Here is an 18,920-nt window from a genome sequence, read left to right on the forward strand (position 1 = left end):
TTTAAATATGTGCCATTAAGAGGACATGCGTACGGCTATAAAGATAGTTCTCATAAAGATAAAGCTGTAAAGATTGATACTTATCAAAGCTCTAGCATTACAGTCATACAAGTTCAATAAAAGCCATCAACCTGAAGCACATAATTCAAACCAATCATTTAGAACGTATCCAGTCTAGATCGGTACTGAATTTAGACTCCTTCGCTCCAATTGTCCGTGTTATTTACGAGAAGAAGTTATGTCTTTCGTCCTATCGGCTCTCATCGAAGGTTAGGTTATGAACGGGTAGATCCAAGGAAACCTCAAAGTACGTGTCTAGATTTTCTGCGAGTCTTTCTTGGCGGCACGCTGCTTCTCCCATCGATTGACCATGCCGAGCGGGTAGCAGAGGACGGCCGAAAGCGTTATCAGGGCGCCGGAGATGTAGAACGAGGCGTTGTAGCTTCCGGTTAGCTGGGTAAAGTATCCTGAATGAGAAGTAAAGAAGTTGGTTAGTTGGCTAGCGAGGGAACCCATGTTGAAGTAACTTCCTACCGGCAATGGGTGCACCAAGGAACGCCGCTATACCCTGGAACAGGCACAGTATACCGAAGGCATTGGTCAGCTTTTCCAATCCCATCAGGTCGACCACGAGAATGGAACGCAGCGCAGAGAAACAGGCTGAAAACGGGGGTGGAGGAAAAGGTCGCCGTTATCCAGTGGGCATTGGGGTGCTGGTGTCATCTTTTTACTTACCGATCGCGATACCAAAGATACCGGCGTATGTAAATTGGAAAGCCTCGGTAATGTAGATGCCACTTATCATCGTGGCAATGCCTCCGAGCGTAATGGCAACGTTGTTCAGGTGCAGGGCGTTCACGTCCTTGAAGGAAGTCAGCAGTCCACACACAACCCTAGCAATGGTGTTGGAGATACCTAGCGGTGGAAAGGAAAAAGCGTCACGGATTTTGCAGCCGACGTGAAGTCTAACCTAAAAACCTACCGATGGCGGACACGATAAAGGTGGACACGTCCTCGGCCATGCCGCCGGCGGTAGCACGCTGCTTAACGTAGATGAACGGCACAAAGAAGCCCATCATCGTGAGGAACCCGCTGAACGCTAGCATCATGAAGGACACCGACTTCAGCAGGGACATGTCCAACATGGTAGCGAGCGTCCGGCGAACGGCTTCCGGACATACCATGCACTGCTCCGTCTCAGTCTCCTCGACGTCGGCCTGCGTCGGCATTCGGGTCACGGACATGTGGTATCCGAGCGAGGTCTGCGACTGATATTGCGGGATACGGGCTAGCGAACCGGTGAAGAAGATATCGTCACGATACATAGGACGTGCGCCATCATTCAGCGTTCGCCGGGAACCGTGCCGGGAGCTGGCCGGTTCGTTCGGTCGCCGACCGGACACGGTATGCCGGCGTGTCGAGGCCGTCGTCACGGTGATGGTCTGCTGCTCGGGTGGCACTAGCAGCGTACCGTTCTCGGTTTCCTCCTCGTCCGCCTCGCCGACCGGATTCAGCTCGTGGTGCGCCGTTGGGAATCCGTGCGCGTGGATCGTATCGTCTGGTGTCATCTGGCCGGCTAGACGTTTCTGAATTTTCTCCAGCTTCTTGGTAGTGCTCTGGAGGTTGTGGCTGACCAGCTGGCCGGAGGTGTGCGACGGTCGCCGATCCAGATTGTGGCCACTGCCCTGGCGGAAGATTTCGGCCGCCGTTGGGTATTGGTAGTTCGGATTCGCTCCCATCCAGGTGTTATGCGAGCTGTTCGGCATGGAGTACGCATACCGACCTTCCGGCAGTGGGCGCGTGTATACCGTCGGTAAGCCTTCGCCCAGCCGGATACCCTTGTCGGCCGGTGTATCCGGGTCCTTCGTGACCGTCACCTCCGTTGGCTGGATTGGCCGGAAGATGGCACCGTACGCGATGCAGGAGAGTATGATTCCGGCCTGAGCGACCAGCGCACCGCGCCAACCGAACGACTCGATCAGCATCGCGTTGACGGGCGAGAAGATGAAGGTGCCGACACCCGAGCCGCACAAAGCAATTCCGGTAGCCACCGCACGCCACTTCTCGAAGTAGTACCCGACGGTGATGACCGAGGGCACGTAGATGAAGCAAAAGCCCACACCTCCGATAAATCCGAACGTCACGTACAGGAACACGATGTTAGTGGCGTACTGCGATACGAAGAAACCGAACGCAGCCACCACCGAACCCAGGATGGTCACGATCCGGAAACCCCACCTATTGGCCAGCGCACTAACAAACGGACCGGTCAGCAGGTAGAAACCGCTTAGAAGCGAACTGACCAACGCCACTTCGGCCTCGCTGACACCGAACTCGTCCCGGATTGGACGCAGGAAGCTGCCCACGTTCATCACGATACCGTCGACTACTACGTTGCAGAAGAACGAGGCCACCATCACCAGCCAGCCCCAACCACCATCCGGGGGCACGATCAGCGTCGTCGTCGGCGGGTCTTCCTCTTTCACCTTTCCGTTGCCGTTGGGGGCCAGAAGCTTGCCGGTGGCTCCATTCTCTCCGTCCGGCTTGGTCGTCAATTCGATCGTATTTTGAGGTGGCATCTGGAAGCATATATAACGGTAAGCAATCAGCATTGACAAAGAGGGTATAAACGATTCGGTATATTTAGTTCTTACTTTCGAGAAAGGAAAGAGTGACTAAAATTAAATATCAGTCCATACAATTTTCAAATTCCTCAGTACACGCATTGTCTATTGCATACCTCGAAGGCGTAACAAATTTAACAGGGTGTTTGGATCTCAAATCAACCGTTGCTGAAGACTCGCATTTAAAATGAAACGGTTTTGGTTCTAATGTTTCATTGAACAACGAGGCGAAATTATGCCAACACATTTGCTAACTACTTAAAACAACCCCCTACCTATGCCACGTCCATAAAACCAACGTAGATTTAATTTAGGTAACAAACATATCAGTATCTAAACATACTGTGACTTCTGAGCTATTGACGGAGCGTCCATGAATACTTCACCGGAGGCTTAAACCCTAAGCTGAATCATACGGTATATGCTCCAAAACTCAGAAAAATAGTTCCCGGAAACAGAGGTATTTCCAACCCGTTGGCTATCTGTTTCCTTGATAGCTCAAAGCACACCTCATAACTCATTGGTGACTAATGACGGGCTGTCGAAATGCTCTGGGTTATTCCAAATTTCGATCAATAATTTGAAACACAACCAGATATTACTCAGGCAACACTCGTGACCGTCAACCGGTTTCCCCGCGACACGTTTACGTGCGATATGCTTCACGTGATGGTGCTTGTCCCGCGTGTTCCGCCAACTCATGCGGTAGTTTTGGGTGAGTTGACTTTTGGCTATTTTTCTTTTTCTGATTTACCACCTGCCAATGAGGCGCATAGGTTTGCGGACGAAGAGGCAGATGGCCACCGGTTCCACCCCGTATGACTTCCTTCTTCCAGATTGTTCAACTTCTTGGACGTGAGTGCAGTACGGCAGCTCAAACACGTTTCTTTTTATCTTATCGCAATCACGACACGGACCAAAGCCGGACGGGTACCCCGGGCATGCGGAAGGGAGGGGTTGCTTAATATTTATAATTTTTGTGATAAAAACTCGTCTACACCTTCCATCTTCTACACCTCCGATGGTCGGTTCCTTTCCCCCCTAGTCTTTCGCGAAGCCATTTTCGGGCTGTCAAACGAAAGGCCTACGCTTGTTCACTCCCCAATGCGGACTTTTGGTACGCTAGTCTACCGTTTTGCGCCGTTAACTGGCGTCACACGGAAGTCGTGCGTAACCGATCGTCCGTCCATCTGTCCGCCTGCTTCTTGCCCACCCGTTTTTGCCGCCGCCAGGTGGTTGGTAGGCGCAAACAACAGTTGAGCGCAACAACAAGTATTTTCTTCTGGAAGATTGGAGCGAACGAAAAAATAAAAATAAATAACCACCACCATCATCGACCGAATGAATGGCGCAGAGACACATGTAATCAAGAGAAATCATTGTTTTTCTGCTTTTTACACACACACGCAGGACGGTTTCGGAGGTCACTTGCACGAGGATGGAAAATGGTTGCTGAATCATGCGATTTGGAGAAATCCTTCCAAATTCGCGAACGCGAACTACTATCAATCTGGTTGAATCCGGCTAGTCGTAGGTAAGCGTGCACCGTGTAGATCACCTAACCAAACTGCTGGGTTTCCCGCGTAACAACGCAATGAAGTCTTTTGGAGCACGAATTTCCAACCATGATATATTGAAAGAAATTCCAAGTGAATTTCAAATTTCCATGAAATACTTGAAATGCACATTTTAAACATGGTCGCTTTTGGAGCTACACGTGATGGACGTATAGCATAACATTCCGGCCATGCGTGGTCTGGTCGAGAACCTGCCTTGCAACATTGCACAAACAGGAAAAACGAGGTTCTCCTTTCCAATTTTCAGAGTGGCTCACTATTTGCAGTGGTCCATCCGTGGCGGTAACGGTTGGCCGAGGGTTTGCCAAAAAAGGTAATGGCTGCATTCCCCCCAAAAAGTATCGAACTCCTGTTGTTAGGCAACCGGGTGAAGGAGGTGAACGTGGGCGTTGGTTTCCCCGGAACCGACAGAATGCCAGAAGTTTTGTAGCCACAGAAACGAGTTTCATATCCGAACTTCACCATGTCTGGAAGCAGTTTATTAAAAATGACTCAGTGTTGTGAACATTTTGGAACTTCAAAATCTCAGCTGCCAAACAGTACAAGACCCATCAACCTACAACAACAGTGTCTTGGTGGCAGGCAACGAGCGACCATTAGCGGCGATCGTGTCATTAGCGAATGTTTTATACATTTCCAGCACGCGCCTCCACCGCCCAACCGTTTTCAGTTCGGTATCTGTTAGTTGGAACGCCAGTCCGGCCCAACCAAGCTGCGAGTGTGGCCAGTCATGCGTGGCGGTATGGTTGTGGCGCTATAGACGGAACACGAATTTTTGGTGTGCGCATTAGTCGATCCGATCGTGTTCCGTGCGGTATCCTCTCTATCTACACACACACACACCGGCCATACGTCGATGCCCAACATCGTATGTTAGCGATCAATCGAACACCCGCCGAGACATGGGCTGCCCGGCTAATACCTAGCACGTTGTTGAACGATTACGCGAATTACATCGCGGTCGACGATTGGCGCACCAGACGCGCAGATCAACAGACGGCCAAGTTGTTTAACCACTTTTGCTTCCCAAACCTGGTGAGGAGCTGGTGGGCGGGGAGGGTGTTACTGCTTCTACTTCTTCATTGTTTGTAGTACTCTCCGCCCCTCTTTAACATTCGACCGTAGTCTCAAAGTCAAGGTCGTACCTTGGCGAGAAACCTGGCACTTGCAGGCACCTGAAGTCAATTACAACCGAGACCGAGGCGGCGTCCATCGAACACCCGACCGATACGCCGAAGCGTTACACGGTCTCACACAAACACAGTCTGTGCGTGTTCGGACAGTACAAGCCCCCCCCGCGATACACTTGCGTTTCCATGGATACCGACATCGCCGGCCTCCAATGACAGCACGCTGCCGGACGCTGCCTACTTGTAGGTCATAGCACTCCGGACGCTGTTTGGACTGCTGAACCTCCGGGTTGGAGGCTTTGCTCAACGCAACCGGCTCAGAAGAACCGCCAAGATAGATCAATCCAGATAAAACCGGCGCCTGTGGAGATATAAATAGATTCGAGAAAGGCGACTACTGCTAACCGTGGAATGATGCCAGCCGGACCTGTTTTATATCTCCATTTTCGAAATCTTGTATCTTCAAACTTCCTATCACTCCTCCAGTGACACCTGGTGAACTTTCCGGAATGCCTCTCGATGTCCAATTTCCAGTTTTGCACTAAGCCGACGTGACGGATTAATCCCAAGCTGAAAGTTGAGCATGATTCTCGATCAATCGATCGGAAATCAGCACCTGAGTATGAATGTTTGTGTGCCTGTGGCCTCGGAATCAAATGTTGCTAATGATTATTACTGCAGAATAATTTCACTGATAAGAAGGGCGCCGCGTGTACGGTACAGCATCGACCGGTGCTTATCGCCGCCAGATCAATATCTGGCCAATGGGGGCCTCCCGGTAGAGGGCAGGTAGAGAGAGAGCACCGGCACGGTAGAAAACGTGAGCAACAACAGCAATCGGTTGACCTCAGCTTGCCAACTGCTGCTCGAGGCGAATGTGAAGACCTCCAGGGTCTATAGGTTTGACCGAATGTCGGTCAGTTTACGTAAGGGAGAGCGGGGGGCGGGTTGGGAGGAAGCATCGAACGATCGGTCAATGTTGCACGCAAAGGGAAATTCCATTCACAAACCGTGCCTTCTGGACCCGCCAACAGCGTCAGGTTGGGCGGATGATCTATGTGCTATAAATGGGAAAGAGCAATGAAAACGTTAAGGAGATCTTTCCACACGTCACGAAAGCATCGAAGTGCATAACTTATATAAATCATTCAATCAAATTCTGGAAAAGGACTTCGGGATTGGATGTAGCGAATTCTTGAATCACTGTTTTTAAGGATCTATTTTCAAATCAAATATAATTTAATGTTTCGAATCTATTCGCGTATCGCACGTATTGGCAGCTAATGATCATAGGCGCAAACATCTTACTCAAGACTTAGATAGAGACGATCGAACATAAGAAACTATGCTACATAATACAAATTATTCATTGCCTAGTTAGTATTTTAACACATCTCCGCATTCCATCTGAATTAAGAAATAGAGATACTTTGAGTACTCTGAAACTCGACATCAAAAGTTCTCTTGGAGTAAGTCTTCAGACGACGTCTATTGACTGAGTGATATGACAGATTTGTCTGGTATAAAACCGTGTCTCGCATTGATACACGGCACTTTGCACAGCTGCTCTCGAGGTGATGGACCCAACCGACAGCAAGATGACTGAAAAATGGGTTTGTTCCATAATGTATCGGTGGTAAATGAAATGCGAATTTTGAAAAGCAATTAAATCCAATTCCATTTCCTGAGCTGCTGCTGCTGCTGCTCCTGCAGTGAGCTGTAAATTGTCGATCGTGTGGACTCTGGTCCAATGCCCCACGCAATCGCGCCATCTTTTTCCTTTCACGCCCAAAAATAAACACAGGTCCGCTCTGTTACTTAAGCGGGTCCCCCCAAAGCCGGGACGACGATGCGATCATGCGAGCCCCACATGTGTTGAAGATCTTTTACTGTCTCAGAACTCCATTTCCAGACGGCGAAATCCATATACAGGCGTACATTGAACACAAACCAAAAAAAAAAAAGAATCAAACGAACGGACCGTAGCATACAGAATGTTCAACCTACCCTCGCTGCTGTATCAGCGATTCGACGATTTTGGGGCGATCAAATGCCACGAGGGGTCGAAGGGAATGCGTTTGTTTTTTGTGCTTTCGGAGTTTTATGTGCCGTCTGTCTCGAACTTTCCGACGGCTACGTTCACTGGTCGCGGTTGACACCACTTGAAGTTACTTTTTAGGTTTATTGCCCTTGGACCGCGATGTGAGGCCGGGAGAAATTCGACGGATTTTCACGTACGAAACATTCCACCACTCCCGGCAGAACTCCAGACTACAACTGTACCGAAAAATCTCGTCAGTTGCACACTTTTCCCTACACGATCGCTATGCTTCTAGCATACACAATTTTTGCCTACTCGAAATTCGTTTGTTTTCATTTGAAACTTCCGCTTCCAACGCGCTACGTAAAAAGGCGGGTGTCACTAGCACTGACGAATGAAAACGATGGAATGAAAGGGTTGCTTGGCATGGGCATCGATGGCGACCATCAAAGAGACAGAAAACAAAGTGATAGTCACCGAACCGGTGAATGGGAAATTTATTTAAATTTTTCTCACAAAACACATTTTTAGCTGCTCGCGGGGTCGCGGTGATCGTCGCCTATCCGACTCACGATTTATGCGATCGGTTCGCGAGCGGATCTTAAAATGTCGCCACTAATACCACCGATTTTGTTTTTTTGTTTTTAATAAGCACAAATGGTTTGCATATTGACAGATGGTGAAACAACGTAACAAATTCATAGCAGTGGAACCACACGCGGAACAGAAACTGAAGCTCGTCGTCGGAACTGTCTGAAACGAGCTACTTTTTATGCTCTTTCTCTATATATTTTCCCACTCTCGAACGTCGTGCGCAGTGTGTTTGCATTAGAAAAACATTCGTTTTTGGGCGATAAGAAAGGCCAGAAAGTGATAACAGAGACATTTGAGTTCCCCAAACATAGGCCCTTTAAGAAGGAGTTGCTGAAGCAGAGGGGCTGCGCATAAAAGCAAATGAGAGGTTATGTTGGAACGTCTATGTGTAAAACCAGATAAAAATGGCTTTACAGATTAAACTACCAAAAAAGGATAGACAGTAGGAACATTTCAAAGATTTTGAGAAAATCATTCACCTTTAAATACTTCTGCTTTTAATCCAAATGTACAATGCCTAAGCTGTGGGGATCACTTTGTTAATCGAAGCACCGGCCGTCATCGAAGTAAATCCTTCGAATTCAGCAAAAACGTTATACTCGAACTGTATTAAGCCGCGTGAGATAGCGCACAATGTCGACGTTCGACTACTCGTCCTCCGAGTTGCTGGCAGACTGACGATCGATCGTCTTGTCGCGGGGTGTGTTGGTATATAGTGGTACCTCCTGCAGTGCTGTGCAACGATCGCGTGCGATCGCGAGGTTGTAGGCGCAGAAACACAACAGCACTTTCTCACTGTACACGTCTGCAGAGGCAAAGGGAATTCCGTCGCGATGTTCGTAGCGCGCGCGCGTGTTCAGAGATGCTGCTCCGTTGGCTGCCGCAAGAGAACTGGCGCTTAAGGCGCGACGGTGCCCATTCGAATTTCGCTGCCAAGATTATCGACAACACGTTGCCTGACTTCGGTTGAGGGCACGCACACCATGGCGCGAGAGAGCGAACCACTCAACGTGTGGACCCTCGGCTTTGAGGTCTGCGGTAGGTGGTGCTACTTTCAGCGGAATGTTTAGCAGCATACTTTAGTACAAGCATTAACAAATAAGATAAACAATGTAATAGCCCAAGTAGTTCCTTAAAACACGCTTGTCCAGATTGAAAATATCAAAAATATTATAAAACATTCAAATTTTCAAACAATATTTTTGAAAGTAGCACAAATTTTCAGATCTTGCTTTGAAAATGTTGATACGAGTAAAAACATCAATAAATAAATGAAGTAATCACCGAAAACTGACTATCAACACCAGGCAGAAGAGGCAAACATCGTTGTGAAAACTTACCGAAAACTCTGTACAAACTGAAGCACACTAAATGGCCATTGTTTACTAAGCGCAAATAGATCAGATGCCAAGGACGGTGAAAGGAGAAGACAAAACAAGAAATTGAGTTTTTTGCCTCATGTCGAATCATTACAACATTTTTAAATCGTTCAACTTGTTCACATTTGAATATGAAGAGCGATTACACGTGAAACGATTGATCGGTTCGACACCATCACGTTACCAGAGGTGTAAACATCAGAACATAATGCGAAAGTTACTCAACACACAACATAGTCCAAGTGGTCGACAACATATTCATAAAACATAGGTTGCTACAACGGTGTCAATTATCGATCGTGAAGCAGTTAAAGTGTGGATCGAAAATGGCGATCATGCAGTCCATTTGCAAATTTCAGTGTAGGACTTAAGTAGTAAAAAAAAAGAGTGGCTAAGAAATAAAAAAGAAAAATAAAATGCTCGCAAATAAACAAAAACAACATTAGGAATGTGGTTTTGGCTGCCTGTGCAAGCCCGGTGTAGAGTAGTGTGCAAATACGGCAAAAAAAAGGAAACCAACGATCGCAAGCAAGCAACAGCGAATCGAGATGAGAAAATGAAAGAACCGATAAATTGTTAGAAGCGTGTAGCGAGAAACGGAAAAAATGTTGCATGGTGTTGTCAATATCGGTCCCGGTCGGCTCTAATCTTAGGAAACAAAAAGAAAAACATGAGAAAATAAAATAAAAACGTGCCTTGAATGGACGAACGACAAGAACGATCTTAGAAGGAAGCATAACGAAGAGGGAGGGAGGAAAAACGCGAAGATGAAAAGCGCGCTAAAGATGGGCATAGAGAAGTAAAAGTTATGAGAACGGGAAAAAGAACACGCAATAGCAACACTGCGCGCTGGCAAAAAAGAACACACACAGTACGGCAAAATCCGCCAGATCATAAAAGACAAGAAGGAATGAAACCAAAAGAACTACAAATCGCTCACAAAGTGCATAGTGTTTCCACCTCTAGAAGCTCATCTACACTTGTACGGTGGGTTATGGGCTTGGCTCGAGGGATAGAACCATTCATGCAGTATTCATGTTGCGTAAATGTTTCGCGAGAGAATGCGTTTGTGTATTTGTTCTTTCATTCATCACTGTTTCAGATTCTGCTATTTCATTTTACTTGCCTCTTTCTATCAATATCTTGATAGGACATGCTACCAACGAAGTTGTTTCACGTTTAATCAAAATGCTAATTAATTGCAAAGGAAGCAACTCATCTTTTAGCTAGACAGGACATTATGTATGTATGTATGTATGTATTTCATTATTGATGATAAAATATTTTCCATCATCTTCATAGTGATTAAACTCGATCAATAAGAAGTTTTGAACACGTAAAAAGAAAGACCCTCCACTTGGTATTCCAGGAAGGTCTGGAAGGGTTTTTCCTAGCAAAACCCCGACCTGAAAGAGGCTGTAAATGCTACAGCTTCAAGTGCGTCCCTGAAGGCCCTTTAAAGCGCCTGCGCCTTATGTCTTTAACATTGTGCAAATTGCTTCCTTTATTTGTTGCATCCCTTATTGTTCCAAATCCTCCGCAGAATTCTTGGAACTTCGGGACAAACCCAAACCATGTGGCCGAAACAATCTTCCTCGATGTTGGGTATATGCTGCGTCTGGTCCCGACTGTCATGGAAATGTACTGGCACCCATCAGTTATCCGCCAAGTCCCCGTACGGCCGACCAAATGCATCCGCAAATGCAATTTCCTTCTTCATTCCTTATGCTTCTTCGACTTCATCACTTTTCTTCTCATCTCTCTCTCTCTCTCTCTTGGGTACTTTTCATCTAGAACCCAACCAGCAGACGAAAGACCAGCTTCAGCGTTCCCGTTTAGCAAAAGCCGCCTTTTCGATGCAACGTCATTGCCAGTGCGTACGGAACCGGGCATTGGGCCGCATCTTAAGCCGGCTTCGCTGCAACGGACCCAGCAGTTCGGTGCAAGTGCAGCTGCATGAGGAATTTCCCCGCAGGAGTGATGCTATTTTTAACTTCTGCGTTGCGCGACGTGGCCACGCTTCTTTACTTTGCCCTTTTGGGGAGATCGCCGGGGGAATGCGTATATCTTTGGTGTTCTAAATGTGCGTAGTATTTTTATTCAATTCTAAAACGCGAAAGTTGAATGCCGAAAGCCTGTTCACCACCACCGACTTTAGTCGTAACGGGTTGCACCTTTATCGAACGTGAATTATTCTGTTTTGTAAAACGTTTAGCCGCTAACTTTGAAACATTCTCCAGGAAGTCATTTTAAAATGAGATTACTCTACACACCGCGGGGCAAACAACTGAAAAAGACAGAAAAAGAATCATTTTTCGAGCCACGCACAAGGGGAAAATCTGGGTTCTTGGGCAGAACTAAAAATAATTCACCTTCGGTGCGAACTGTAGCATCGTTCCATTTCCTTATATTTTACAAATCATTTTGCGCCGTAACGACGTAGTGCGTAAGATCGCCACGAATACGGCATTTTATATCACAGCAATAAAACATGAATAAAATGAAACAATTAAAATAAAAGTAAGTGAGTATTTGACTGCAAGAATTAAACAGTTGAAGGTCTTTCGAATCAGCAGCCAATAGGAAACTTCCGAACACCGTACGAGATCATGTGACGACATAAAATGTGAGATTAATGTTTGTGTGGGAACCAGTAATACCGATTAATCTAAAGCAGGGATGAACAACTCACAGATTCTGAAAGCAATGTAATTACCAAACATGATACTACGATTTTGAAAACTTGAGCCCAAGGCCTACTCCAAGAGCCTTTTTATTTCTGTTTCCAATCAATCAATCCACTCGCATATACGGACCTTGGCACGACATTTAACGATCAATGCTTCAAAGTGTAATAATTCTAGCTGGAACTCATGATTCCGCCCATTACCGACCTTCAGAGTAATACCTTTAGCTCTGGACCTCGTAAAACATCCAGCATCCACAGCACCGCAACGCGTTTAAATCGCCCGCGAACCAAACCCCTTGGCCAAACTTTTGTGTTGAATTAACACCATAGGAATGAATGCTAATTTGTCGGGAAATAATACAGAAAAAGACACAAACATTTGTCAACCACAAGCCCCGACTTGACCGTGGCTCAATGTGTCGGTTTGGAAGGCAAATCGAACTTCCGCCTTCAGAGCCATTGTTTATTTTTCGTACAACTTTTTTCGGGGATTGTTCAGTATTGGCATAGGGCCAAATTAAGGTTTCATGAGAAAATAAAATACCGTCATATCGGACGTGTCAATAACAAGACGATGAGAATATACGCTATACTCCACCGTCCACCAGGTTACAGGTGTTTCAGATGTCATTTCGGTTACTTCTGCACCGTTTCCATGCATAAAGGCATAGTGTTTAGTTTGTCATCGCTAATCCATTTGTCTATAGAGTGTCCTAGTAGCGACGAGCGGGCTTGTCCACGCGTAGTAAAGTATATTTGCATCATCTGACAGGGCGTTACATCTGTTGCTCGCTTAAGTACAGGTGCACGACATTCTAGCTGGAAGAGGTTTACCTGATTTTGTACACTTTATAACTGACGTAAATGTAAAACTAAGTATTTCAGTCAAGAGTACTACTTTCTTGGATGCGTTTGAATTAAGCTTCTTGTCGCCTAGCTCGCCTCATATTGTATGATCCTTAAGTGGTGAGCAAAAATGGAAGGTAAAGAAAGAGGTTATCTTGCATCGTTCCTTGTTGTTCGAGTGAGTAAGCAACATGGAGCCGCTGGCTCTAAATCGCTTAGATGGGATGGTCCAAGCAGGGGGTTCGTTAGCGCGCGGCACACAATCAGTCGACTTATGCTAACAATCACTGCCGTGCCTTAGGAGAAAGTCGTCTCCCTCGCTGTGCCTATGGTGTGCATTGTTAATTCGCTTCCCGAGAGGGAGATAACGGACAGATTTGGGTCCATCTTCTCGGTTCACTATCAGCAACCGGTGACCGAGACGAGGGCGTGATCGCCGCGTCGGTTCAGCTGACACGGTACGATCGGGCGCTTGGTGCCAGCGCGTCCTCCCGACGAGTGGTGCAACACGATCTCTCATGGCGCTATCGCCCTCAGGGGATGAGGATTGCATTCCGTCGGTACGATCGGAACCGTCCATGGCGGAAGTGAACCGGTGCACTGATAGTGTCAAAAATCGGGAATAACGAGAAACCAATCCTGGGCTCTAAAGGCACTCTATTGCTCTAAATCAATAACATTATTAGCCGGGTGGTGCCAGTTACTCTTCAATCTTATCAGTCCCCAAACCGGTCGACGCGATAGAACCGGCGCAGTAATAAACAAACATTGCTTTACTCACAAACAGAAGTGGAAGAACGCCTTTCTATCGTATGCCGAAGAGCAAAACTTGTTTACCGAGCTATGAAGCGACTAGAAGATCAGTTTATTTTTACTCCACTTGTTAGATTTGATGTAAATCTAACATAACTTAGTGTGAAACATCTTACACAACGATTCTTGATTGATGCTACTGCTTGGAAGAGAAATTTATTCACATTTTCAATTGTGAAATATTATTTGGAGTAAGAGTTCTTGTATAAGTTTCATTCAGGATCATCATAAGGGTGTTGAATTTCATAGTAGGAGCATTATAGCAGCATACTTATATGGATGTTACAAATGAAATCCAAAAGAGTTCTATTGCATTCTGGTTATTGTGGACCATCAGTTTTAGGACTGTTATACGAATGTATATGCTTTTAGCTTGTGAAATTTCGACATCCTATCGTTTTGGAATAATGAATATTGCGCCATTAGAAAATAAGATCCAGGAACTACAGTACAAAATTAAATCTACCAGATGATCTACATCAGAGGTGTTGAGTGGAGTGCGATCTGCGTGGTTTTGAATAGCGAAACATGACCATCTCAGACGTAGTACCACGTCATTTGGAAGCCGCTTTCGACGGAGAGGCGTGCGAAAAAACGTGCAAAGATCTTCGAAACCTTCAACCGTTCTAGTGGCGATCGTTTGAACAGTTATTAGCAGCAACCTCGTTTTGCTAGCACGCGGCGTGCCGTTTCAATCAATTCCAGTGTGGCCACAGTTTCGATTGGAAGGGTAAATAGAGCTCGGTTGGCCGTCCGATCGACTTCCGCTGTCGTTCCGAAAGGATAATAAAACAAAACTGCACAAATTTGTTGAAATCCTGCGGCCAAAATAGGTGGAAACGGATAGAGGACAGAAACTTCATATGAAGGTGACTACCAGGGGGTGTGTTACGTAATGTGAACGGTGTATAATGTCCGTCCGTGACCGCACCATGGCAGGAACTGGAGGTAAAAACGGAGCACTAAAAAAGAAACGGATCACCACGGCGAGCACAATGAAGCACAGCCACAGCAAGCTCCAAAAAATCAACCTTTCGAGGACGGGGATTGTGCCATTTTTTGCGTATGTTCTCTATACATTTTATCTTGTTTTTAGCAGCTTCAGCATCTGCAGGTCTGTTGGTACGTGTGTGATCAAGCCGTGGCGCGAGAGTCGAGAAGATCCGAAGGATCAAGTGGACAGCCATGAGTGATAGGTTGTGCTGGCGCAGATATTATGGACCGTTGAGGTTAGGGTCAGTTGAAGTGAACCATTTTTTGTTTTATTTTTTCATTACATTGGCGTGTTTTCGGTCTGGTTCGGGTTAGTTTGGAGTCATAAAAATTCGGCGCAATAAATTTCGACACGTTCACTTTACCTTCTACCCCGTTACTTCACGGTGGTTGTTGCAATTTTTTCATTGTTTTTCCCGCACTGAGGTTCCGCCCATAGTCCACCGTTCGGGCCGTTTCTCATTCTTCGCCCGTCCTTTAACGATCATGTGCCCGAACAGCCCCTTCCCTCCAGGACCGTGGAAGGGAACATACCGTGCTCCCACCCGGCCGGATCTACTTCCAGCAAAACAGACCCGATGGCCAACACCAGAGGTCAGTAGACCGGTGTTGGCCGTTCTGCAGAGGTTTCATTTTTCACGGCGCGCGTTGTCGGCGCCTATCGTGCGATCGATCGATCGTGCTGGCGATGCACTTTCGCTGCAATTTCGAAGTAATTGGGTAAAACCGGCCTCAGCTGGAATTGAGTCGATCGGGTGTTTCGGTAGCAGAAAGGCGAAACACTCTCAGCCAATTATGTAAATACTTACGTGCTCCATATGCGTCATCACAAAGTGATGTCGTCAAATGTCGAAATCGAAAGTGATTAACAAGATGTTAAAGTTTATCCTAAAACATTGTTTTTGAAACGGTTCCCCGTGAGGATCAGCTTAGATTTTACCCTGCAGTTGGTAAACGATCTTCAACTGTATAGAGACAAGAAATAAAGGCCCTGACGAATCTTATCTGGTGACGATCTCGCAATTTGCTTAACCTCCCAAGAAGCTGTTTGAACGCTGTCTGCACCAAAAACACAGTAAATTCTGTTTGCTTTTCAGACTGCATCATTTGCATGTGATCGCGTCCAAAACAGAATTGCCATCTTCACCGTTCAGACCAAATGGCCTATCTTATCAGGAAGTTCAAAGATCCAGCCAAATATCAGACACAACTGCTGGCCGGAGAGCTACATCTGGCACACTAGCAGATCTTGTAAACAATACCCAAACTTTCGTGTTTTGGCAATGGTGTGGACAATCCCCTTAAAGCGTTTTTTGTGAAATATTACACCCAAAAGTTTGTCTTAAAATTTATACAAGCAACGTCTTTTTGTGGTTTTGTTTCGAAAACGGTTTTTGGAAAAGATGTTACAAATTTAAAATTGTGTAGCCCCTGAAAGTATGCATTTGATCGTCGTATAACAGTTTTCACCCGCTAGATAACCCTTGGGGGTAAATTATAGTTAAATTGATTGCGATATTAAATCTGCACGGTTTGAAGAATAAATGCGATTTTTACGAAAAGTCAAGTGAAGAATATTGAATCAAATTACGACGACCGAATTTCAGAACAATGTGACCATCAATGTTTGCAATTATTATCAACTTTATTTCAACAACATTTGTTTGTTCGCTTACAAATACTGCACTGATTTCGTCATTAAATTGAGTTTTTCCATTTCTGCGTGTTCTCGCTCGTTCTTCACTGGAGCTACTGCCAACTGCGAAAACAATCATTTTAAAGGTTCACTACCATAGTACTGGCACAATAGTTTGAGCATCGAACTTTTGACACACGATCTGAACGGATAATTTGGAATAAAAGAAATAATCCTCCACGGAGCACTTCCCCGTACTCGGAGGCTTACTCGTAACATTTTGTGTTTAAATATAATTACTTATCATACGCAAAATCGGGTACCGCGAACCTGTACACAAAGAACTGCTTTCATTCTTTCACTACCTTTCACAAACCCGCCTATCGATAGAGTGAGAATGGGAAAATACATTGTACAATAGTAGAAAGTAATAACAAAAAAAGGTACTTCTCACTAGCAGCATTCAAAAGTGTTCTGCCTTCCTGATATGTGGTATTGAAGGTATCAAAGTACGAATTACAATATTCTCGAAAATCGGGAGTTTTTCCGCGGGTTAAAATTGTTTTGGAAAGTTACATTATAAAACGTATAGTTAAGTGACATGTGCGAGTGCGTATCGTCGATAATAGGAAGCATAGTGAAACGCAAAACGTGTGCTTCCGTCACATGATGCTCCTCTTAAAGATATGCCTACTATGACTATGACTATGAAATTAGATTTTAAAACACGTGTTTGTCCCGAACATTGAACCAAAAGTTTGTTGCTCAAACCTAAATCCCATCGCCAGGATCTATCTCGCTTTCTCTTTTTCTCTCTCCCTCTTTACACTAGCGGGAAACATAAGACTTTCATCATACATTCTTCCTCTTTCGCGATCATATATGGCAATATTGTTCCAATGCTTTTCTGTTCTTCGTGTGTATGTGTGTGTGTGTGTGTAAGTGCGAATGTTTATGTGCAAACCGTAGCTAGTAGTGAAGCAAAAGCTCGTTGTTCTATTTGTACATCCGCACAGTATGAGATGCTCTAGGAAAGAATATGCTGTTTGTTTGCTTTGTCTAGTAATGATCAGTCGGCAAAAAGGGTCCTTTCGCTTACTCTCTTATCCTGCCAAAGAATCAATAGTATTCTAGCATTGTAAAGGCTCTACCACGTGACTGAACGTGGGAGAGTGTGTATATGGTTAAGCGAGCAAGTAGCTTGTTGGCAATGCGCGCGACACGTTCCTTATCACTGAACTAATGGTGGTTCAAATCTGCACATCCTTTACTCTTTTTTTGTACCTTTCTTTAACGCACGAGTAAGTAAGCTAGAAAATAGCGGCTTTAGTGTTTTTTTCCTTTGTTCCGCGCCACTGTAGAACGCAGCACCACCAACCCAAGAGGACGGTTGTGTGGGGGCAGGTGGTGTTTGAACATTACCATACCTCACGGATTTGTAAACCCTATCGATTCGACATTCTTTCACCATCCATCCCACACTCCTATTTACAACTCATAAGAAGCTAATACTCAATTGTTTTCCTTTCTTTATTACACAGTTCACAACACGGCTACTAATTGGGATCCTCCTTTGACTTGCGTTCCTGTTGGGAGGGTCTTGCTTTGACTTATCTTCACTTATGTCGCATTATTGGCGAATGCCTTTTTGTTACTTTGTGGTTCATGGCGGCGTCTATATATGTTTTCTTTGCTATGGCTGGCTAAGCTTAAAGGAGTAGAGATTTGCTCACCTCTTCGGTACGTATCATCAGTTGAGAAATCAGCCAGTCAAGCGTTGCTTCCATGCGTTTGCGTACCGTTTCGTACTATGTTTCTCTTTCTTGGAAATTCTAAGTACCGAGCGCAGCGCGTACCTAACGACGATACTACCCGACTTGCCACTGGGCAGGAAGTGGTAAAACTTAACACACACCTACTGAGAGAACCCTTACTACATCCGGAAACGGGCGGAAACGGGCGGAAACGGGCGGAAACATTTCGCCCCATTGCCATCACCCGACTAAGTTCATCTCCAAGTCGTGTAACAGCCCTCGGTGCTGGTCACCGACCATACTAGTGCCCGCGATCGGAATAAAAAAAAGTAACAAATCAAAAATTAGAACAAAACAAAACATACATCTAGATAATAGTCACTTTGCCGCCGTTCTACGTGCGATTTGTTTCCTCTTGTTTCCTTGTTATGCTTTGCACGTGCAGTCCAATACAACATCCATTCGTATTTCTTAAACCTCCATTCGTATCTTACTATGACACTCAAGTTTGTGTTGTTTGTTCGATTCTATCCTTCCATCAATTACTCTTTATCGCTTTTACTAACTACTAAACCCTCCCCGGTTTCATTGGTTTCCACCTTATCGCCCTCGTCGTTCACACACACGCTCCTAGGGAATCTCTTTTGCGCTGATAAAACTCTCTTGTTTCAATTAAAAATAACATAATCAAAACAAAATAACCATTACGTGTATATAAAGTAAATCTAACACTAGCTACTTGAAAAACCTAGACCCGCACAGGCCCTGGGTTGACCCCCGTAGGTCCATGCCTTCAAACCCCCTTCGTCGGTAGGACATTTAACCGAAACCATTTTTTCCGCTC

The 18,920-nt window shown here is 45.5% G+C and overlaps 1 protein-coding gene across 1 annotated transcript; it reads right to left on the reverse strand.

The window, feature by feature from the left end:
• Positions 1 to 315: 315 nt before the first annotated feature.
• Positions 316 to 2,579, reverse strand: LOC131261235 (monocarboxylate transporter 14-like). The gene is made up of 4 exons (XM_058263215.1): positions 983 to 2,579; positions 736 to 915; positions 535 to 660; positions 316 to 467 (listed from the first exon to the last, which is right to left on the reverse strand). The coding sequence occupies exons 1-4, from the start codon at positions 2,577 to 2,579 to the stop codon at positions 316 to 318; spliced, it is 2,055 nt and encodes a 684-aa protein (XP_058119198.1).
• Between the last annotated feature and the right edge of the window lie 16,341 nt (positions 2,580 to 18,920).

This window comes from Anopheles coustani, chromosome 3 (assembly GCF_943734705.1).
Source record: "Anopheles coustani chromosome 3, idAnoCousDA_361_x.2, whole genome shotgun sequence".
NCBI lineage: Eukaryota > Metazoa > Arthropoda > Insecta > Diptera > Culicidae > Anopheles > Anopheles coustani.